At 35.1% G+C, this 18,059-nt stretch overlaps 1 protein-coding gene across 3 annotated transcripts in view; it reads right to left on the reverse strand.

The window, feature by feature from the left end:
- Nucleotides 1-18,059, reverse strand: part of CSMD3 (CUB and Sushi multiple domains 3) — a 1,176,048-nt gene that overhangs the window by 10,384 nt on the left and 1,147,605 nt on the right. For all 3 annotated transcript variants that reach the window (XM_068525309.1, XM_068525308.1, XM_068525307.1), the window contains 4 exons: nucleotides 16,834-16,945; nucleotides 14,535-14,714; nucleotides 11,612-11,677; nucleotides 4,989-5,147 (listed from right to left, as the gene is read on the reverse strand). In XM_068525309.1, the coding sequence (XP_068381410.1) occupies nucleotides 4,989-5,147; nucleotides 11,612-11,677; nucleotides 14,535-14,714; nucleotides 16,834-16,945 (517 nt within the window). The remainder of the gene's footprint in view (nucleotides 1-4,988; nucleotides 5,148-11,611; nucleotides 11,678-14,534; nucleotides 14,715-16,833; nucleotides 16,946-18,059) is intronic.

The following is an 18,059-nucleotide window of genomic DNA, read 5'->3' on the forward strand; positions in this document are numbered from 1 at the left end:
GCATATAGGTCTTTTGTCTCCTTAGGTGGGTTTATTCCTAGGTGTTTTATTCTTTTTGTTGCAGTGGTAAATGGGAGTGTTTCCTTAATTTCTCTTTCAGATTTTTCGTCATTAGTGTATAGGAATGCAAGAGATTTCTGTGCCTTAATTTTGTATCCTGCTACTTTACCAAATTCACTGATTAGCTCTAGTAGTTTTCTGGTAGCATCCTTAGGATTCTCTATGTATAGTATCATGTCATCTGCAAACAGTGACAGCTTTACTTCTTCTTTTCCGATTTGGATTCCTTTTATTTCTTTATCTTCTCTGATTGCTGTGTCTAGGACTTCCAAAACTATGTTGAATAATAGTGGTGAGAGTGGACATCCTTGTCTTGTTCCTGATCTTAGAGGAAATGCTTTCAGTTTTTCACCATTGAGAATGATGTTGGCTGTGTGTTTGTTGTATATGGCCTTTATTATGTTGAGGTAAGTTCCCTCTATAACTACTTTTTGGAGGGTTTTTATCATAAATGGGTGTTGAGCTTTGTCAAAAGTTTTTCTGCATCTACTGAGATGATCATGTGGTTTTTCTCCTTCAATCTGTAAATATGGTGTATCACATTGATTGATTTGCATATAATGAAGAATCCTTGCATTCCTGGGATAAACCCCACTTGATCATGGTGTATGATCCTTTTAATGTACTGTTGGATTCTCTTTGCTAGTATTTTGTTGAGGATTTTTGCATCTATGTTCATCAGTGATATTGGCCTGTAGTTTTCTTGCTTTGTGACATCTTTTTCTGGTTTTGGTATCAGGGTGATGGTGGTCTCATAGAATGAGTGTTCCTCCCTCTACTATATTCTGGAAGAGTTTGAGAAGGATACCTGTTAGCTCTTCTCTAAATGTTTCATAGTATTCACCTGTGAAGCCATCGGGTCCTGGGCTTATGTTTTTTGGAAGATTTTTAATCACAATCTCAATTTCAGTGCTTGTGATAGGTCTGTTTATATTTTCTCTTTCTTCCTGGTTCAGTCTCAGAAGGTTGTACTTTTCTAAGAATTTGCCCATTTCTTCCAGGTTGTCCCGTTTATTGGCATATAGTTGCTTGTAGTAATCTCTCATGATCCTTTGTATTTCTGCAGTGTCAGTTGTTACTTCTCCTTTTTCATTTCTAATTCTATTGATTTGTGTCTCCTCCCTTTTTTTTCTTGATGAGTCTGGCTAATGGTTTATCAATTTTATTTATCTTCTCAAAGAACAAGCTTTTAGTTTTATTGATCTTTGCTATTGTTTCCTTCATTTGTTTTTCCTTTATTTCTGATCTGATCTTTATGATTTCTTTCCTTCTGCTAACTTTGGGTTTTTTTTGTTCTTCTTTTTCTAATTGCTTTAGGTGTAAGGTTAGGTTGTTTATTTGAGATGTTCCTTGTTTCTTAAGGTAGGATTGTATTGCTATAAACTTCCCTCTTAGAACTGCTTTTGCTGCATCTCATAGGTTTTTGGGTCATCGTGTTTTCATTGTCATTTGTTTCTAGGTATTTTTTTATTTCCTCTTTGATTTCTTCATTGATCTCTTGGTTATTAAGTAGTGTATTGTTTAGCCTCCATGTGTTTGTATTTTTTACAGATTTTTTCCTGTAATTGATATCTAGTCTCACAGTACTGTGGTCAGAAAAGATACTTGATACAATTTCAATTTTCTTAAATTTACCAAGGCTTGATCTGTGACCCAAAAAATGCTCTATCCTGGAGAATGTCCCATGAGCACTTGAGAAGAAAGTGTACTCTGTTGTTTTTGGATGGAATGTCCTATAAATATCAATTAAGTCCATCTAGTTTAATGTATCATTTAAAGCTTGTGTTTCCTTATTTATTTTCATTTTGGATGATCTGTCCATTGGTGAAAGTGGGGTGTTAAAGTCCCCTACTATGATTGTGTTACTGTTGATTTCCCCTTTTATGGCTGTTAGCTTTTGCCTTATGTACTGAGGTGCTCACATGTTGGGTGCATAAATATTTACAATCATTATATCATCTTCTTGAATTGATACCTTGATCAATATGTAGCGTCCTTCTTTGTCTCTTGTAATAGTCTTTATTTTAAAGTCTATTTTGTCTCATATGAGAATTGCTACTCCAGCTTTCTTTTGATTTCCATTTGCATGGAATATCTTTTTCCATCCTCTCACTTTCAGTCTGCATGTGTCCCTATGTCTGAAGTGGGTCTCTGGTAGACATCATATATATGGGTCTTGTTTTTGTATCCATTCAGCCAGTCTATGTCTTTTGGTGGGAGCATTTAATCCTTTTACATTTAAGGTAATTATCGATATGTATGTTCCTATTACCATTTTCTTAATTGTTTTGGGTTTGTTATTGTAGGTCTTTTCCTTCTCTTGTGTTTCCTGCCTAGAGAAGTTCCTTTAGCATTAGCTTTAGTAAAGCTGGTTTGGTGGTGCTGAATTTTCTTAGCTTTTGCTTGTCTGTAAAGCTTTTAATTTCTCCATCAAATGTGAATGGGATCCTTGTTGGGTAGAGTGATCTTGGTTGTAGGTTTTTCTCTTTCATCACTTTAAGTATGTCCTGCCACTACCTTCTGGCTTGCAGAGTTTCTGCTGAAAGATCAGCTGTTACCCTTACGGGGATTCCATTATGTGTAACTTGTTGTTTTTCCCTTGCTGCTTTGAATATTTTTTCTTTGTATTTAATTTTTGATAGTCTGATTAATATGTGTCTTGGCATGTTTCTCCTTGGATTTATCCTGTATGGGACTCTCTGTGCTTCCTGGGCTTGATTAACTATTTCCTTTCCCATATTAGGGAAGTTTTCAACTATAATCTCTTCAAATACTTTCTCAGTCCCTTTCTTTTTCTCTTCTTGTTCTGGGACCCCTAAAATTCGAATGTTGGTGCATTTAATCTTGTCCCAGAGGTCTCTGAGACTGTCCTCAATTCTTTTCATTCTTTTTTCTTTATTCTGCTCTGCAGTAGTTATTTCCACTATTTTATCTTCCAGGTCACTTATCCGTTTTTCTGCCTCAGTTATTTTGCTATTGATCCCTTCTAGAGAATTTTTAATTTCATTTATTGTGTTGTTCATCTCTGTTTGTTTACTCCTTAGTTCTTCTAGGTCCTTATTAAACGTTTCTTGTATTTTCTCCATTCTATTTCCAAGATTTTGGATCATCTTTACTATCATTACTCTGAATTCTTTTTCAGGTAGACTGCCTATTTTCCTCTTTATTTGTTTGGTCTGGTTGGTTTTTACCTTGTTCATTCATCTGCTGTGTGTTTCTCTGTCTTCTCATTTTGCGTAACTTACTGTGTTTGGGCTCTCCTTTTCACAGGCTGCAGGTTCGTAGTTCCTGTTGTTTTTGTTGTCTGCCCCCATTGCCTAAGTTTGGTTCAATGGGTTGTGTTGGCTTCCTGGTGGAGGGGACTAGTGCCTGTGTTCTGGTGGATGAGGCTGGATCTTGTCTTTCTGGTGGGCATGACCCCAACCAGTGGTGTGTTTTGGGGTGTCTGTGAACTTATTATGATTTTATGCAGGCTCTCTGCTAATGGATGGGGCTGTGTTCCTGTCTTGCTAGTTGTTTGGCATAGGGTGTCCAGCACTGTAGCTTGCTGCTTGTTGAGTGGAGCTGGGTCTTAGCACTGAGATGGAGATCTCTGGGAGAGCTTTCACCATTTGGTATTATTTGGAGCTGGGAGATCTCTGGTGGACCAATGTCCTGAACTCAGCTCTCCCACCTCAGAGGCACAGGCCTGACACCTAGCTGGAGCACCAAGACCCTGTCAGCCACACGGCAGATCAACAAAAGTTCAAAAGCTTGACAATATGCTCTGTTGGCAAGGGTGTGGAGATACAGTCTCTCTTTTTCATTGCTAGTGAGAAGGCAAAAGGGTATAACCAACAACAACTCTGTCAATATGTTTTCATCAACCAAATGAGCAATGCCAATGTGGGATGCCGGACCACTCACTCAGTGGAAGAATCCCAGGTTCAGGGGGGAAAGGCAGAGTGCAGGTAATATCTAGATATTGCTTGACACTTTACAGACTGTTCTCAATGGATTTCCCTTCTTTGCCGAGCTTCAAAGCTTCCAAGATCTTGGCAGCTAGGAAGTGAAAGGCAGAGGGAGGGAGCGCGGGGCAGGAGCAGCTCCTGGGCGTGTGCCCATGGGAGTCCAGATGCATTTCTAACATCTGAGGCATTAGTAATGGACTGGAAGGCAAAGAGCTGCTCTCTTAGAGCTTGTATTGCTGGAGTATAGACAAATCATGTCATGTCATACTATACTATACTACACTACACTACACTATACTATAATTTCAAATAGTGAAAAGAAGGAAATGAAACAAGATAAGACTGCCTGCGACTAAGAGTGAGCCTATTTGTAATGTCAAAGCTACTTTAGATAGGGTCATCAGAAGTACTGTTGACAAGATGACATTTGAAGAAACATTTGAATGTCAGAAAAAACACAGTATTCAAAGATAATGAGGGAAGTGCATTAGATAGAGGAAACAGAAACCTGAGAAAGTTGAGCAGATGGATAGGGCTCTGGGTTCCGTTTGCCTGTTTAAGGTAGTGTAGCTCTACTTTTTCTGTCTTAAATTGTAGTGTCCTCCTAAACATTCTCATTTGAAGACATGATTTTGTAACCATAAAATAGCTTGCAAATCACCGATCCAGTCTCTTTGGTGTTATGAGAATAGAGAAGGAGTTAGTTATATTCAAATGAAAAGTTCTGTTCTATTTCATGACATGTCATTCTAGCCACATAAAAATATTCTTGAGGGAGCTTATTTCAGAATCACAGTTTTATATTTGTGTAGTAATATTCATACATCAATCAAAAAAACAGAAAGCCTTGTTTCTGAATGAATTATGAATGTCATCAAAATATAGCAAATATTTCACAGTATAAAAATCACTAAAAAAATGATGAAATGATGGAAATGAAGGCATAAAGGCATTGTTTGCTGTTCTTTAATGTGATACCTGAAAGTAGTAGTTCCATGTTGCTGTTACTGAGTGTTGCATTGACTCTCCCAGTGGAAGCATTGAAACTAGTAACTGTCAGGGTCATGGGTTGTTTCCTTCCTTTAAAATTGTAAGAGCCTTTCCATATATAATTTTGGGCAAACACATCATCAGGAACTGTGAATAGATTAAATAAACATACATGTTAATTTTACAGTGCCCAGTAAATATAAGCATTAAATACCAGATTAATGAGTATTAGTTTATTGAATAATCATATTTTTTCTAAATATACAATTATATAGAATGTACATTATAAAATGAATTCTTCACATAAGTGTTTTAATTTTTTTAGAACCAAAATAATAATCTAGATTTGTACATACATCATCAATGAGTGATAAATAAACAACACCAATTAAAGACATAAGACATATTTAGAATCCAGCAAAATATCAAGTTTACTTATATTTAGTTTCCTATAAAAATATCTTTCTTTCAGAAGGAAAATAAAATGATTTTACTGGGCCAAGTCAGTCTATATACAAGTCCCAAGAGGCCTGCTTTTCTCCTAGCAGTAGGAATAGGTTCATAGGAAGAGCATAGAGTTAAAACGCCCCCTTGCAGAACAGCCTTGGAAGACGTCAGGAGAGATGCTCGTTTGACCCCTTTACAGAATACCGAGCTCAGTTATTTCAATAATAGATGCTCCTGAAGAAGAACAGGGCTCTACCTGTTTTGCTCCGGACAGCTTTGAGGTTTACAGGTATTTTTAGAAATAAAAGAATTGTCACTAGAATTGGCTCTCATGGGAAAGAGATGAACTGTGGTAGAATCAAAGAATATTCTAATGTAAAACTTTCATCCAAGTAAGAAACACTCTTAATGTTAAATGCAGACAAGACATTATATTTATATATATTAGTTGTGTAATTTATAGCTAATATAAATTAGGTATGTCAAAGTCTACTCAGATCCTGGTAAGAGGCTGAGAGAGCTTCTATTAATTCTGTACATCACATTAAAGCACATCCTCAGAAATCAGCTATTCAAAAGAGCCTGCCTATTTGTGTGACTGAATGAATGACATGGATTTAGAGGAAAGCCTTTTTTTTTTTTTTTTCTAACAAGTTATTGACATTTTTCACCTGATTTTCTCTACATACATCACAGTTCTTACTGCTCAGATCACAGAGACTGTGTTACAAATTGTACATTCCCTGAATTCTACTCGGCCAACAAATAAAACAATACTATGGTAGAAGATGAACATAAAATGCACTCAAGAGTTGAGTTTTTTTTTTTTTTTAAGGATTTTTATTTTTATTTATTAATTTTTTTAAATTTTATTTATTTATTTTTGGCTGTGTTGGGTCTTCATTTCTGTGCGAGGGCTTTCTCTAGTTGCGGCAAGCGGGGGCCACTCTTCATCGCGGTGCGCGGGCCTTTCACTGTCGCGACCTCTCTTGTTGCGGGGCACAGGCTCCAGACGCACAGGCTCACTAGTTGTAGCTCACAGGCCTAGTTGCTCCGTGGCATGTGGGATCTTCCCAGACCAGGGCTCGAACCCGTGTCTCCTGCATTGGCAGGCAGATTCTCAACCACTGCGCCACCAGGGAAGCCCAAGAGTTGAGTTTTTACTGAGTATTTCAACCAACATGATTATTTTTTTCTATGATAATTCAGAAGCAATATAGCAGAAGGACCAGAAGTGCAGGCACTGGAACTAGACCGCGTGTATCTCAGTCCCTCCTCTACAACTTATAAACTGTGTGCTTTTCCCTACGTTACTTAATTCTCTAAACCTGAATTTCCTCATCATTGATGTGGGATTAACATAGAGTTATGAGGAAGATTAAATGAGATAATGAATATGAAGAGTTTTGGTAAGTGTTAGTTGCTATCATTAGTATTATACAGGTAAAATAGGGAAACCGCGGGTCTCATAGATCATTACATAGTTGCTAATAAAATATATAGTGAACATGCAGTTAGTATCATGAAAAAGCCATAGTCCTGGCTCTGGGACCTTTGCCAAGTCATCCTTATAGTGGCACTCCCTCCCCAAACCTCAAACTACACAGCTATGCTCTGTATGTACAGGAGACCTTACCTAAAAATTTGGTACGGTGTATGGGTAAAAAGCCCTTGATTTGGTAAGCACCTTAAAGAGCAGTTAACTCAAAAATCATACCTAAAATAAGTTTGGAGGAGGGAGTGACAAGCTAAATTATCCTGCATTAGAAAGATCTGGAATTTGGAGGTAATAGGCTCTTAGTTGTAGAGATAGGAGGAAGAACAAGGGAGAAAGATGTTCTAACAGCAGTGTGAAGGCAAACAGTAGGCACTCAATAAATGTGTTATTCTTATCTTTCTGATTGTTTATTTTCCCTGGCCTGTATTATGCTTACTCTTTGCTACCCCTGAATATTTAATGAAAATCTTCTACACTTGGTGATCTTGTCATTGTGCTTGGGGGAATTAAGGAAGTTGGTTGAAGGAGACTAAAGAGAACCCCCGTGGCAGGAGAAAATAGCCATGGAAAGAAGTAGGTACCAGCAGCAGCAAAGAACATTGTATCAGGATTAATCACTGATGTGGTAGTAAATGTTTAACCACTGGCTCTCCAGAAAACAAACAAATCAACAAACTGGTTGTGCTATTTGCTGATTCTATAGTGTAAATATTCCCGTGATGTCAGATTTCAAACTATGAACATGACATCACTGAACGCAGAGTTTGGAAGAATGCCCAGAACTGGCTATGGCAAAGCTCTACCTGGCAGCTCCAGCATGCCACCACCACCCTCCACCTTTCTCACACATAACTGAGAAATGTAACTAATGATAGGATGGGAGAGACAGACACTATTTGGTCATTTAAATCCCTATTTACAAGGGGATGACAATACTTTCTATTGTTAAGTCTAATTTGAGATTTAAATGTGATTGTGTATTTGGCAGTTCTTTCTAAACTCTAAAATGCCATCTAACTATCACTGATGTGGAGCACAGTGAAAAGGAGGAAGACAATGATGGTTATGATCCTTATTTTTCAAGACAGTTTTGAGTCTAAACTTTGCTTCATAGGCCTCATAGCATTGTCATATAGAGTATCATGTTCCTGACTCTGATATCACTGTCAAATTTAATTATTGTTACTTTGGAGTAATCTAATCATTATGTCATGATTTTAAATGAAATGATTCTGTTTTCCCACTTAAGATGACATTGTTCTAGAGTTTTATAGATATCTTCACTCAGGTTAAAGAAATTCTTTTCCTTTCTAATTCATTAAAAGTTTTTAAAACTTATAAACAGATGTTCAATCTTACAAAATAGTTTCTGTACAAGTATTTAGATGATCATAATTTAGATGATCATACATAATCATAATTTTTACATGTTAATCTCTTAATGTGACAGATTACTTTTAAAGATTATTTAACATGAAAATATCCCTGTAAATCTATCATTAACCCAATTTGGTAATAATGTGTCATCTTTACTATAATGTTGTACAGTTAACCCTTGAACAATATGGATTTGAACTGTGAGGGTCCACTTATGCACAGATTTTTTTCAACAGTAAATACTATAGTACTACTGTACTGATCCGTGGTTAGTTGAATTCATGGATGTGGAATCACAGATATGAAGGAATCTTGGGTAAGGAGGAACCACATACTGAGGGTCAACGATAAGTTATATGCAGATTTTTGACTGCACTGAGGGCCAATGCCCCTAACCCACTTTCTGTTCAGGGTCAACTGTATTTGACTTGCTAAGGCTTTATGTAGGATTTTTTCATCTATAATCTTATGTCAAATGGGCCTGTAATTTTCTCTTTTTATAGTGTCTTCACCTGAGTTATTAGAGTTATGTTGGATCCATAAAATGAGGGTTTTTTTGATAGTTTTTATAAAACTGGGATGATCTGTTCCTTCAAAATTTGGTAGAACTTATCAGTAGAGGCATATGGAACAGGTTTTTCCTTGTGGAAATAGCTTTAACTACTACTTTGTTATGGGATTATTCGAGTTTTCTCCTATTAGTTATGTTAAGATCCACTTTTCTAGTAATTTGTCAATATTTAAGTTTTTTAAAATTGACAGTTACAGTAGTTTTCTGTTATATATTGCTAACTTATTCAATCTACTCTATGTAGTTTTTCACATTTCCTTTTGAAATGTTACTTTTTGTTCCTTTCTTGATCAATCTTACCAGAAATTATTCACTTTGTACATTTTTTTTAAAGAACTACTTTTGACTCTGTTGAGATTCTTCTGTTATATCTTTGGTGTTTTTTTGGTTTGTTTGTTCATTTTTATTACATTGAGTTCTGCTTTCTTTTGATCATTCCATTATACTTTTTGTATCTTCTTAACAGGGACAGTTATTAATTCTAAGGCTTTCTTTTCTTCTAATGTAAGGGTTTAAGGCTTTATATTTCCCTCACATATTTACTTTTGCTCTAGTTCCCAAGTTTAGATATTTAGATTTTTCAGCATAACTAAGCTATATTGTTATATTTTCCATTTTAATTCCTTCTTCAATTCATGAGTTATTCATCGGTATTAATTTTGTTCTTAATTTCCAAACATTGAGGAATTTAAAAAATTTATCCATTTTCTTACTAACTTTTAACTGCATCATGGTCAGGTAAGACTAACTTTAATTTGAAATTTGTGGTTTTTTTATTACTTAATATATGATCAATTCTTATAGCTGTCGCATGTGTCTTTAAAGAAAGTATATATTATTTAATTAGTTGATGAGAAATATATATATATATATATATATTACATCAAACATATTAGTTTTGTTGTTTAGTTCTTCCATAGTCTTTAAAAAAATCTTTTGTCAGCCTGAACTATTTATTGGTAGCCGTTGGCCATGTTTTGCCCAGGACAGTCTAGATTTATACTTGATATGCAGGAGCTATTATTCAGAGTACCCATCTGCTCCCAGATAAAGTATCTTTCTTGGAAAGTTCTGGGCACTGATTGACCATTGTGGTTTTCTTTCTTTCTTTTTTTTTTTTTTTTTTACCAGAAAAAAGTCCTTTAATCGTTAATGGTAAACATTTTAACAGTGGACATGAAATGAAAGGTCCAATGGAAGATATTTACCTAAAAATGAGGCAAACCTAGTCTTATATTGAACACATCTTGAGTTATAATTACAACCCTGCACTAAGTCTTTGTTTTTCTTTTTTTAAAAAGTTGTGGTAAACAGGAAATAACAAGTGTAGGTGAGGATGTGAAACCCTGGTACATTGCTGGTGGGAATGTAAAATGACGCAACTGCTTTGGAAAACAGTTTGGCAGTTTCTCAAAAAAGTTAAAACTAGAATTACCACATGATCCAGCAATTCTACTACCACCCAAAAGACTGGAAAGCAGGAAATCAAAAAGAATCTCGTATACTAGTGTTCACAGGATTATTCACACTAGCCAAAAAGGTGAAAACAATCCTAATGTCAGTGAACAGCTGAATGGATAAATAAAATATGGTCTATACATTTAACAGAGCATTACCGAGTCAGACACAAAAGGACAAGCATTGCGTGATTCTTCTTATATGAAATACCTAGAATAGGGAAATTCATAGAGACAGAAAGTAGAATAGAGGTTACCAGGGGCTGGGACCATTGTGGTTTTCTGACTCCATGCAACACTTTCTCTCTCATGATGACATATTCTTTGGTCACCTTAGAGAAATTCAGTCTGTTTTCACTGACTGTTGAAAAAAATCAGTTTCTCAGACTGATTTTTTTTGGTAGGCAGTCCAGTTTAATAGCATGTACATTGAGAACTTCTGAAACCAACTAAAATTAGATTCTAACACTGTACCTGGCTTATTACAACTGGACCAAATCTATTTCCAAGGTAAAGATTAAATTCTGAGCCTTTAATTTTATGTGTAGCTTTTCATTCCTACCATGTAAATAAAATACATACTAACACATTAAAAAGAAGCTCTCATATACTGAGCCCTTACCATGAGCCAAGTACTTTGTGCTTCATTTTCATGAAGTTCATTCATATTAATCTAATCATTATGCCTTTTGTATAGATAAAGAAATGGAGGCTCAGATGTAGAAATTAACTTTTCCAAAGTCATAGGGTAGGCAGTGTATAACATGGGGATTACATCAAGGTTGTAGGACTTCAACGCCCATATTTTTAATGACTAAAAATTTTATTTTTAAATCAAATTACTGAAAATAAACTGGACAAGTTCTAGAAGTTGCTGAACTTTTACTCTCACTCCAAGTATATTTGGTTCCTTCTTTAAAAAATTTACATTTAAAAATTATATGTAAATCTCATTTTTATTTTAATGTTGTAAATAAACCATTGCCATTATTTTATAGCTATCTACAGATACTCTTGATGGGAAATTTTATACAGACAACTATATACAATATTTTTGGAATATTAACATGTCACGATATTACATTGCTTGAAGTTCGATATCTTATAATACAAATTTTCAAACTTCAAATTCCAAACAGTAAGATGCATAGTTTTCCCATACTGAAATATATTTTTTCTAAACAAATGGTCACTTTGTCAATAAAACAGGAGATCACCTTTAGAAATCATGACTACTAGAAAAACAACTGAAATTACTAACCACTTAGCTTTGGGCTGGGTGTTCCTAGCGCAGGTCTAGGATCTTTCACCAATATTTTGGAACCAGCTATGAAAAGAAACAAAAATGTTTATAAAATTTAATATAATTAATAACACACAGACACACACACACAGTTTGATGCACTGTCACTTTTATTCTTTGACATATCATATAGTTTTCTCCAAAATGTTCTGTTCACTATAGCATCTCAGTCCTCACTCAGCACTTCTGTTGTTCAGCTAACAACTTCTATAATTATCCCCATTATAGTCCAGTGGGGCAAAGGGAATATCAGTGCTGCCTTAGTATTTTGGGGTCTTGTTTCTTATTTTAAAGGCATAAACCAACATGGAAACAGTTGATTCCAACATGGAAGTTGAGGGCTGAGGGTATGTTCCTGTTGCTTAAAGGCAAATAATTTGGATAGGTATCATGTTTAAGAGTTAAAAATTGTTGGGAATTCCCTGGCGGTGCAGTGGTTAGGACTTGGCCCTTTTCCTGCTCGGGCCCAGGTTTGATCCCTGGACAGGGAACTAAGATCCCACAAGCTGTGCGGCATGGCCAAAAAAAAAGAAAAAAGAAAAAAAGAGTTAAAAATTGTTAAGGTATCCCATGATGTCATAAGAAATTGGCTAGTCTCAAAGGTAAAGAGTTAAACTAAAGTTTCTAAGTCAAACCAAAAGGAGCTCAGAATCATGTGGGGTGCTGAAAGTGCCTGCAAAGTTGAAGCAGCTGTGATATGTAGTGCTTGTAGACCTGTAAAGACTTGCATCTTTTTCCTAAGAACAATGTAATGTCTTTAAAGGTTTTAAGGGGAAGTTATTTGGGTGAACATCACCTTGGCTGCAAGGTGGAGAACAATTTGGAAAGGAGTGGGTATTGATTTGGGCAGAGAAGTTAGAAGGCCATTTCAGTAGTCTCAGTAGAGATAATGCTGAGTTAGGTTACAGTAGCAGTGATGATAAACTCAAAAGTGGATAGAATTTTTTTAAACCTATTAAAATTCTGGTGGATTTAAAAAGACAAGAAGATGGCAAAGGTGACTACTAGATTTCTATTTATTATGTGATGATGGTACCACTGAGTTAGGGAACATCAAGAGAAGACTTATGGTGAAGGGAAATTGATGAGTTAGATTTGCATATATTATTTAAATGTCTTTGAGAAATTCAAGAAGAGATATTAGGTAAGAAATTGAACATATAAGTCTGGAGCTAAGAGAAGATAAATGAGCTAGAAATATTAATTAGTAAATAACCTTCATAGAGGAAACTTTAAGTCATTGGCTTGAATGAGATCAGATCACCTAGGGAGAGAACACAGAGTGAAAAGAACAGAAGACTAAGAACTGAGCTTTAGAAAAAATAGGTAGAAAACATTAAGCTTAAAAAGGAAATGGAGAAAAGGTAGCCAGAAATTTGAGGAGATAAAATATTTATTTATTCAACAAATATTGATTGAACACTTTTCACATATAAGGCACTGATCTAGTGGTTAAAATTACAGTTGTAAATACTTTGACAAAGTTTCTTTTTTTTTTTTTTTTTACATTAGAGAACCCTAAAATGGGCCATATTTAGATTTATTAAAGTTTCTTTTTTCCTGTTTTTTGTTTTTTTCTTTTGAGCTTATATTCTAGTGGGGGAAGGGCAGATGAAGGGACAGGAGAGTGGAGAAAGACAATAACAAGTAAACAAATAAAAGAATAGGTCTCACACAGAAGGGATTCCTATCATGAAAAATTTTGAAAAATACCTGTAATGTTCTAGCTAAGAGTGAAAACATTTCAAGGGGAGAAAGTCATTCACATTTGTGAAGGCTACAAGACATAAAGAATTAGAAGGACTGAAAAAAAAAAAAGGAATGTATTGATGGCTTTATCAAGAATTCTAGAAAAACCTCCTTTGTTCCTTCTTCTGGAAACACAACCTTTTTTCCTCTGGTAAACTCATTACATCTTGTTCAGATGGGGATTGTCCTGATCAAGCAAAGCAGCAACATGGGTGGACACATCACCTAGATCTGGTCAAACTGTCATATCATCGTGGCTGAGAAATGAATTTGGAGATGAATTCCATTAAAAATTGTGGCAATCAGACTTTCATATAGTGTTATCCTGACCAAGTTTTGGGAAAGACTCTTTCTACTAGGGTTATTCTTCCAGAAGGATATAAACCCAGGAATGCTGGCAGCAATTTTCCCTACTATAGTGGGTTGAATAGTACACGCTCCAAATTCATGTTCACTAGGAACCTCAGAACATGACCTTATTTGGAAACAGAGTCTTTGAAGATGTAATTCGGTGAGAATCTTGAGGTGAAATATTCCTGAAACAATCCCTAAATCCAATGACTAGTGTTTTTATAAGAAGAGAACAGGACATATAGAGATACATAGGAAAGAAGGCCATGTGAAGATAGAGGTAGAAATTGTAGTGAGGTATTTATGAGCCAAGGAATGCCAGGGATAGCCAGAAGCTATACCAAGCTCGAAGGAGGTAAGGAATGATTCTTCCCTAGAGCCTTCAGAGGATACATGGCCTTGTTGACACCTTGATTTTGGACTTCTGGCTTTCAGAACTGTGAGAGAATAAATTCCTATTCTTTTAAGTCACCCAGCTTGTGGTACTTTGCTATGGCAGCCTTAGAAAACTAATATACCTACTGTGAATAGAGAACTAGGAAAAGTAATAAAGGCAAGAATTAAAAATAGAGCATGGAAAAGAAGCTATAAAAAGACCTGAATAATATTTCTGTGCCCCTGGATCCAAAAGTGTCTACATCACTCCTACTCTTAGAGTTGGCGAACAAATTTACCTTGTTCCTAAGCTAATTTAAATTGATTTTTTTTGTGTCTCTTGTATCTGAGGAAAGCTTAAACAGTACAAAATCTTCTGTTGAAAGCTTTTATAGAGAAAACTTACCTTCACAAACAGGAACTTTTCCACTCCAGGTGTTATCAGATCTACACACTCTATGTTCTGTTCCACCTGCTAAGAAGAAGCCAGGCTGGCAGGTATAAATTAATGTATACCCATGGGATGGAAGGTCCATTCCTACTACATTTGCATGAGCAGGAGTTTCTGGCTGTTTACAGCTGTGGGCTATATTAAGAAAAGGGAAAAAATGTTCATTTTTATAGACATGTTAAGAAAATTTTGAGACCGGAGTCACAATGTATTTTTATAGGCATGCTAATGCCTTTATATAAATATACCTTTAGTTATTCTCATGAATCAAGGAAAGCTTATCAATGTAAATGTAAATGTTGTTTTCATAGACTAGCATTTCATAAATGATCATCTGTGGAACACTGGTGGTTGTTAACAGATAAACTAAGAGAAAAAATAAAAGACTAACTCTGGATAATTAAGCTAATAAATGTATACTATATCACCATTTTAGAGAGTCACAATATATATTAGCATTTTAAAGGATCTAATAAGTCCTGCTTAAGATAAGTTTTAAAGTTGATCAAACTCAGATTTTCTATACCAGTTTAGGAAATATTAATATATAATTTTTTATTTATTATATTTATTTTAAATTAAAAAGCATGTCTTCTAAAGGTAAATTCAACCACCATTCAGTACGTTGCTCTGATATTCATATTTCCTAATGTACAATTAGGAAAGTACAATTTAATAAGTACAATTAATAATTTTTTGCATATGGGATTTTCTGGCCATATTTTGGGTCCGTATGCTAGCAGTATCTTTTCATTCATTTAATTTTTTGATTCCACTATACCTGCACTTATGACACTCCCTGACCCTGCTGCTCAGTTCACCTGTTTTGTGTCTTATGATGACCATTCCCTTCTTAATCAGAAATAGATGCTACAAAGAATTCTCCCCCTAAGTAAGATAACATTTCTGATCATTTGTTCATGGATATAGACCCTTAAAGATGGTCTCTGAGAAAAAGTGTTCTGTGGACAAATTTGTTTGGAAAAATTTTTTTCCATTTGTTTCCTAGTGGATATGTACTAAGCTATAAATAATAGCTAATATTTTTAACACTATGTGAAAAACATTTTGTTATGTGGCTTATATTTAATATAATTCAGTTAATAAAATTTAATTCTCATTGGGGAAATACTGCTAAGAATAAACACAAATAGTCTGTTTCTGCTACATTCTTAAGCCCCATTATGCACCTATTAGATATTCTGAGATGCTCTGCAATAACAGAAGCCGTTTAATTTTATTTAAATCATCATATCCCACATGCAGGTCATCAAAGAATCTTGGTTTACTATGAAATACCTAGGTACATCCCACACAGCTGTTCTAAAGTACGTACACACTCTGAGGAATTCTCTTTTAAGGAATTTTGCCGTATTTAAATATAAGCCAGCCAGGCATGTGACATGACTTCTCAGTGGAGTGTTCTGCTGCTTTTCAGTAAACTGAGGATCCACAGGGGCCCCTGTGATTATTTGGGTGGTTCTGAACAGGGATGGAGTAAATTCACAGGACTTATTTGGACTTCAGCAAATCCTAAAAGCTAGAAACCACTCTGATGAGTATTTCTATTCCTGCTTACTCTTCATTTTTCTCCCCCGCAAAAAAGACGGAGAGGAAATAAAAAGAGGAAGTAGGAGGGAAAAAAGAGATAACTCACTAGCTAAAATTTATTTCTAACTGTATTCAGAAAAAACTGTTTAGTGATCTTTGATCTTATTCAATCTGTATAGCAAGTGCTTTCAACTTAGGGTCAGTGCACATTTAGAAGCTCTAGGAAATTCTAAGTAGTATTCAAATTTTTGGTTAAGGTATTCATGCATATATCCTTTCATGGACATTTCTAGTTTTCCTCAGGTTCTCAGAGAGTTTCACAAGTGAAGAAGATTGAGTCACTACTATGTTGGAGCCTCCTGTATCTCACAAGTACTTCAGATTCATAGGTGCAGATCTATGAACCTAAAAAGTAATCATCATCTAAAATTATCTGGTGACCATCTGAACGCAATTACAAGAGCTTTTTAAAAAGAACAAAATTTTGCCCTGTGTCTTCTGACTTCTTAAAGAATAATGCTCCCCACTAGGCATGGGGGTAGCAGTAAAACACTATATGCATGAATTATATTTTATAATAACCTAAAAAAACAATGTGACACCTCTTTTACATACATATAAGTTTATTTTTCACATGTGGAAGAAAAAATGCATATAAATTCTTATCCTTCATAAGTATAATTTTCTTAGCCACAATACTTACGTATGCACTCAGGCTGAATTCCACTCCACGTGAGGTCAGGAAGGCAAGTACGTGTTGTAGACCCTTGGAGAAGATGTCCTTTTTTACAGTGGAACTGTACAACACTTCCTACCTATAGCAAATTACAGAGAGAAAAACAAATGTCCCAATGCAACTTCAAATACAGCAACAGATAGAAAAAAAACATGGACAAGAAAATGCTTTCAAAAGAAATTCTGCAAGGTAGAGGTTGGAAGGAAAAGAAACTGAAATTTGATTTAAAATAAAATTGGGGAAAAAGACGAAAGAAAAAAAACTTAGATCTCTTTGTGTGCATATCATCATCAAATACTTGAGTACAATGTATACATAGGTGCCAAATATTTGCCATGGTAATTTGAAGAAAATATATGATACCAAAAGGCCAATAAGCTACATATGAATATAAGATAGACAGAGAGTTAAATAAAGACAGATAAATGAAGATGGATAAAGGCAGATACGGAAATAAAGATAGCTAACAACACAAGAGGCAGTGAATACGTAAGACAGTAAATGCAATATGAGATTGGACATAAAGGTGTTTATTGAAGGTTGAATTGGTAACAGAAAAATACAATGGAAGACATGCTATTTGCATTAAGCTTTTAAGGGATGTGTAATTTAGATAAATATATAGAACAATGGTTCTCAAAGTGTGGTCCCCAGACCAGTAACCTCAGCATAACCTAGGAATTTGTTAGAAATGCCAATACTGGAAACTTAGCTGAGACCCACTGAATCAGAAACTCTTAGGGTAGCAACCAGCAATTTGTGTTTTAAAAAGCCCTCCAAGTGATTTTAATGCAAACTAACATTTGAAAACAACTGATATAAGTAGAAAAGATAAGAATATTATGAGAAAATGTCTGGTGGTTAAAACATACATCATATAGTTTAGGAAAAATGACAGCACTTTTGATTGGTTATCATAGATAATTTACACAGTGAGCTGGGAATTTGGGAGTAAAGTGGAAAGCTGTGAGATATAGGTAAAAAAGAAAACAGACCCCAGAGGAGTGTATACTCGGCTTTAACTTTGACTCTGATCTTGAATAAGGTATATCTCCTCTTTGAGACTTAACTCTCTCTATATAAAGATGATATTATTTCTCTTGCGACTTAAGGATTAAATAAAATAGGATATATAATTCGCTCCACATGGGCATGGAACATAAGCTTTAAATAAATTCCAGCTATAATTATTA

Source organism: Eschrichtius robustus, chromosome 17 (assembly GCF_028021215.1).
Source record: "Eschrichtius robustus isolate mEscRob2 chromosome 17, mEscRob2.pri, whole genome shotgun sequence".
Lineage (NCBI taxonomy): Eukaryota > Metazoa > Chordata > Mammalia > Artiodactyla > Eschrichtiidae > Eschrichtius > Eschrichtius robustus.